The following is a 6289-nucleotide window of genomic DNA, read 5'->3' on the forward strand; positions in this document are numbered from 1 at the left end:
TTCTGTAAGACTGTAGGGAAGGGGAAAGGACATGCGCTTTCAAAAAGCCCCACACAGTGTTAAACTTGAATCAACCCTGGTTTTCCCCCCCCCCCTCTGTTATATGACAAGACTGAGTTGAATCTAGATTATTTACATTGAAAAAAAAACGATCTATAACTTCGAGTGGAGCTTCAAACGTATAGGTCAAGGAGGAGATGCGAAGGGTCAGGCCAGACTACTCCGCTCGGCCAGTACTCAGCTCCCTCCTTCTCCAAATGGGACCACGCAGTGGCTGAGGATCTGGCGCCCTGCGTGCCAGGCGCGTTGGTGGCGTGGGGGCTGCCAGGAGCGTGTGGTGCGGCGGAGGCATCCCTCCCTCACAAGGGAGAAATCTCCTTGTCATCATTGGCCGAGGCCGGCGACAGGGAGTCCTCATCCTCCGAGCGCGGGTAGTGTGCCTGGCTGCCGACACACTTGCAGCCCGCGTGACTGTTCCTCTGTGTGCCCTTCCCTTCCTTCTTATGCTTCACCCGGCGGTTCTGAAACCAGATTTTCACCTGTTTCTCCGACAGGTTCAGGTAGGTCGCGATTTCGATCCTCCGGAGCCGAGACAGGTACATGTTGGAGGAGAATTCCCGCTCCAGCTCCAGGAGCTGCGTGCTGGTGAACGCCGTCCTCATCCTCTTGCCATTGGGTACCTGGCTGGCGTCCGAGCCCCCTGCAGACCGGCCAAGAGAGAGCAGAGAGGTCATTCTCGGATGACGTGTTCCCACCCCACGCGCCATCCCTTGGAAGGGACGCCTCTCAAGGACCCTCCCGCGGAGCTCAACCAAACACCTGTATCCATCCCTCACCCCTTCCCATTCCACGGCACTTCGTTACTCAGCACGGAAGGACAGAGACGCCCAAAGCAAGTGAAGGAAGGCCTTTGCTGTGCGAGATGTAAAGTCAGAGGCTTAAAGGAGGGGTCGGGGCTTGCGCTGTCCGGTCGTCTCCCTTCAAGCCCAGCAGAGAGGCAAGCAGGCTTAGCCCAGAGCATCGAAACGCTTCAGCTAGCCTCGACGACGGACTGCCACACCGAAGTTCCAACATACCCACCCCAAACCCTCACGCAGTTAGCCTTCGCTTTCTCAGCCCTCGAGTGCGAGGTCCCAAAGGCCCCGATACTGTGCAAGACTCGGACACCAGGTAGCGGGCGTGAAAGCACCAGGCTGCTTGGAGAGGTTCGAAGCTAACTTCCACTTTCGTGGAACTTCTGGGGACGTCTCCACAGTTACACGAAAAGCCCCTCCTCCCACCCCACCCCGCCCCCCAGGCTGCCACTTCCTCCCCTGGAGGCGGAAAGTTTGCTCCCGGGAGCCGCGAAGGCGCGGCGCGCAGGTGCCCAGAGACCCCACCCTACCCATGGTGAGGCAGTGGAATCTCCGCGGGTCCCCTACGTTGTAGGTGGTGGCGGCACAGACAGGTGCGTGGTGCTGAGGGTGCCCCAAGGCCGCCGCGGCCGCCGCCGCGGCCGCCGCGGCTGCGGCAGCGGCGGCCGAGCCTGGCTGCTGGGGCTGATGGTGGTGATGGTGGTGCTGCGGCGGGTGGTGATGATGGTGCGCGTGGCTCACGCGCGGGCAGAACTGCGCGTCCCCAGGACCCGAAGAGAACTGACTCTTGAGCAGGGGCAGGGTCCCGGCGCCCCCCGGCGCTCCCCCACCACTCCCGGCCCCTGATCCCCCCGCCCCGGCGCCCCCGCCGCCGGAGCCCGCCGGCCCACGAGAGGAGTGCAGGTGCGAAGTGACGCAGAGTGGGCAAACGCAGAACGCGCCACTCTTGCGGGACGGGCAGCCGGGCCCCGACACAGACATCACCAGCGGGGATGGCATGCCCAGCGGGATGAAGAAATCTGGCCCGGGGTGCGGCTCAGGCAGCGAGGGCGCGGGCCGCGAGGAGTCCTTGATGATGAGCGAGTCGACATAGAAGGAGCGCGACATGTCGGGAGGGGTGGGTGGCTGGAGGGCCCGGTGGCCGGCGCTGGCGCCCCCTCCCCTCTCCTGTTCTGAGCTCTGCCCCGGGTGCGGCGCGGACGCAGGCGGTCAAGCCCTTGGGGACGCGGAGGTGTTCGGCGTCTGGGCTGCGAACAAAGGGGTCCCTGGAGAGGGCTGGTCCTCACGTCCCCCGCCCGGCGCCCCGGCTCCGGGATTTTATAGCCCCCACCCCGGCACGTGATGCTGCAGAGTACCGCTCGGCTCAGGCTCCTCAGCAGCTCCCCACCCTCGGGATAGGCTGCCCGAGTCACAACAGAAGCGGCGAGGAGGGGCGGGCGCGCTGCAGGGAAGAACTCGAGGGAGGGGGAAGGGGGGGACTTTGCAAAGTATAGGTTTTGTGAATTTCGCGGGGACGCCGGCCTCCTCCCCCTCTTTCTCCACGCTTTCTCGAGAAATCAGAGCTGCATCCCCCATTCTACCCCTTTCCCTGGCTTGGGCCCCAGCCCAACTCTTCCCCACGCCCGGCCGAAAAGCGCCCCAGGTGGGGACCTTGAGGCCTTTGTAATAGGGATGCCCAATGCTCCCTGCCCTTCTGTACCAGCCGAGGCTGAGGCGCGGTAAAGTGTGAGGCCTGCAGTTTGGAGCACGACCGTGTGGGCGGCGGACTGGCAGTAGCCCAGCCCGGGATCGTGGTTTGCACCACGGACACGCGCGCGCGCGCACACACACACACACACACACACACACACACAGTCCCCCAGCATTTGGACTTGGCCACAGTCATTCAGGTGGTTAGTTCGTGACGGATCCGGGGCGTACCATTGAGGCCTCCCAGCTAAGAAGCTGCCGAGCTTTTCATTCGAATGCTTGAGAAGCTCCAAGATGCCTTTGCACTTGGGGCTTCCCTGGGGCCGCTGGGATCAGCGACACTTCCTCGCGCTCCTTTGTAATCGGCAGCATGCCCTGTGGCGGAGAGAGGCGTTGAAGCGTCACTCTCCTTTCTCCAAGCCGATGCGTTTCCCGGGACACCCCTGCAAACTCCATCCCAATGATTTTGGAGAGAGGACCCAAACCCTAGCCCTCCTGGAGACTGGGCAGGGCTTGGGGAAGGCCTTTGCTCTGGGTCCCGCCACTTCCTGCCCCTTTACATTTCACAGCCTGACCTTGGGCGGCTGGCAGACTAACCAGCAAGCACTCTCCACGCTGCACCCCTTTAAAAGCTGAGAGAGGCTGAAGGGATTTGACCTACGGGAGGAATCCTGCCTCAGGATGGGAGAAGTGGCTTGGTAAAGGAAATCTGGGGGACATCGTCTTCAGTGGAAGATGTGTATTAGGGGCTGTGTGACAGAAGGTGGCTGTCAAGCTAGGGGCTGTTGATCTTTGGGGAAGGTGAGGTCTTCCCCGCCCCCCCCTCCCCCCCCTGCTGGAGAAAATCTGGTCGGGGCAGGGAGCAAGCAATAGAGTCTGATCCTTTTTCCCAAACAGCAGACTTCAGACCTGAGTTCACACTGGTGTTAAGAAACTTGGGGACGAGACTCCCTCCACCTGTGAGAACTAAGTGCCCAAATCCCAGGGGAGCAACAGCTTCTCCGCTGGAGGCATGGCCACCTCTCTGCCCTCTGTCTCTTCTCTCCCCTTTTTCATCTCTGGGACAGTTTCTCTTGCCTGCCGGAGAAGTGTAATTGCGTTGTATGGACGCCCCGCTCTGGGGAGCCCAGGATTTATGGATGGCAATTAAAGTTTTATGAATTGCAGCTGAGGCTGGTTATTGAGCTATTTGAATGTGATTAGAATTCAATTAGAAAGCGGTTAGTGGACGGTGGGTCTCCAGAGTGTAAACAGACAGCTATTCCAGAAATGTGCTAATCCAACATCTTGTGACAACAATTAAGGAGTCTCAGGGCTTAACTCAGGGCAGCTCAGCTGTAACTACTTTTGTACCACAAGGTTTGACGATGCAGCCATCACAGACGTTCAGCCTCAACCCGGCCTGCCTGCCCACCCGCCCTCGCTCCAGTCGGGAGGACGCAGCTAGTCCCGATATCATTCCAACCCTGAGAACCCTGGAAGCTCAACCACTAAGGGATGTTTGATAGCTGGGTGTTTTTTAAAGGCCTAAATTGTCCAAATAGGTGACATGATTTTCCCATTCACTTTGCAAGTGTGTGTATGTATATTTGTATGTGCACATATATGTATATATACACTTTTAAAAATTTATCTAATACATGGGGCGCCTGGGTGGCGCAGTAGGTTACGCGTCCGACTTCAGCCAGGTCACGATCTCACGGTCAGTGAGTTCGAGCCCCGCGTCGGGCTCTGGGCTGATGGCTCAGAGCCTGGAGCCTGTTTCCGATTCTGTGTCTCCCTCTCTCTCTGCCCCTCCCCCGTTCATGCTCTGTCTCTCTCTGTCCCAAAAATAAATAAAAAACGTTGAAAAAAATTTTTTTTAAAAAAATTTATCTAATACATACCTATATGTATGTATTTATTCACTTTGTGAGTGCTCAAAGTAATAACTTTTCCCTCTCCTTTTTCATCTTCTGGGTTAGGTAGTAGGTTATCTGAGGTTTGTTTCGGGCTTACCGTTTGGGTCACTGTGTTCTCAGTGGTTCTGGGTATGCTCACTCTAGAATCCCCATGTTGATGTGCTGGAATGTGTGCTTATAGAAGGCCCAATTTTACTTTAGAGAATCCTAATTATGAAGCTCGAACAACTAATTTAACTTCTGTATAAGTATGGAAACATCCAGTTGGAGTGCTAAGGAATTTTGCAAAAAGTGAGAGGCCCGGGGGGAGTGGGGGTCACTTAGGGCTGCAAGGGGTACAGTAGCTTGGGGCCAGACTGGGGCTGAAAGCAGACCATGTCAGAGAAACCTGCTTGTAAGAGGACCTGGTGAAATTGCTTGAGCCTTCGTGATGAACACAGGGCGATGTATGGCAGTGCTGAGTCACTGTATTGTCCACCTGAAACTAACATAACATTGTATGTTAACTAAATGCAATTAAAAACATTTTTAAAGTAAATTGCTCAGAAAAATAAATACATTGCTCAAGCCCACCAAAAGCAAGTCTTTTGGGGTCACGTTCCACAACCTGGAGATTCACAGGTTCTTCTCATTAATTCTCTTTGGCTCTCTCAGTTTCCCTCTTTCTCTTTAGCCCTATCTTCAGAAGTTGGCCCCACTGTGCCTTGCCACCCCCACTCCCAAAAGAAGCCTACCCTCCATGGCCCTGAGCAGCTACCAGCCAGACCCTTCCCCAGGATAGCAGAACCTCGAACCTGCTCAAAGCAGAAGGGGACCCCTGGGCAGCCCGTCAGTGTGCCCCCACCGTGCCCCTGCTGCCACGCAATTTTATTTCTCAGTGATTCTGTCCGATAAAATTTCATCGTCCATTAAGTAATCCCTGAAATGAGAGCTCTTATGAGCCTATAATGAGCTCTAATTGCCACGACTCGGGGAGCCACGTGGAAGGATTTATTCGGTATTAAGCAGTCGGGTACAGAGTACAGGCTGTTACCTAAGCCATTACTTTCATAATTCAAGGAGAAAATTAGTTCTTTTAAGGGGAGGGGGGACCCTTTGATTTCCTCTCTTTTGCTGGGATGACAGAGGATGGCTTTGTCTTCCTTGAGTGCAAGACAATGTCACAGATATGAAGGTAACAAAACTGTCCCGTCCTCTCCCCCTAACACACACCAGTCAGGGTACCCCACCCCTACCCTCAAATGAGAAAAAAAATCAAAGCAGTTTAGAGGTGCCGTCTTCTTGCCCCTGGATCCTCCAACTTGAGCCTGGAGGAGCAGTTTCCTCCTAGCTCAACCTTGAGATTTCAATTCTTGGTTGTAGCTTTCGAGAAGTGTTCCAGTACTTCCCCCATCCAGGGTCACACCTGACCTGGACCTCACATTCCCCTCTTGCTTCCCACTCTTTCTATTTCCTTTCATGGGCAAAGTCAGGAAAAGCAAAGAATGTGGACTTAGCCGTTGCTTATTCCACAGGCCCTAGAGTTCTGACCTACTGATGTGCTTAGCTGTTTTTCCATCCGTAACTCCCACATTGTCTTTCCCTCTGCACCCCCTCCAAAGTACCCCCCCCCATCCCCAGTCCTCCTTTTTCCTCTCAGTTTTAGCATTTGCTTACACGGTTCTTCTGCCCCAAACGGAGGCCGAGAGCAGGGCGGGACAGCCCAGGAGTCGGCGGGGCCGGCCTCGGATTTATTTGCTCCTCTTACATTGATTTCATATTAGTTTCCAAAGCGATGAATGATCTCAAAGCTGGGTTTTGTTAGCCGAACACAAACAGGAGACAGGACTTACTTGCCCCCAGCTC

The 6289-nt window shown here is 55.7% G+C and overlaps 1 protein-coding gene across 1 annotated transcript; it reads right to left on the minus strand.

Moving 5' to 3' along the window:
- Positions 1-359: 359 nt before the first annotated feature.
- Positions 360-1961, minus strand: GSX2 (GS homeobox 2). Its single transcript, XM_030313871.1, has 2 exons — positions 1385-1961; positions 360-700 (listed from the first exon to the last, which is right to left on the minus strand). The coding sequence occupies exons 1-2, from the start codon at positions 1959-1961 to the stop codon at positions 360-362; spliced, it is 918 nt and encodes a 305-aa protein (XP_030169731.1).
- Positions 1962-6289: the final 4328 nt, after the last annotated feature.

Source organism: Lynx canadensis, chromosome B1 (assembly GCF_007474595.2).
Source record: "Lynx canadensis isolate LIC74 chromosome B1, mLynCan4.pri.v2, whole genome shotgun sequence".
Lineage (NCBI taxonomy): Eukaryota > Metazoa > Chordata > Mammalia > Carnivora > Felidae > Lynx > Lynx canadensis.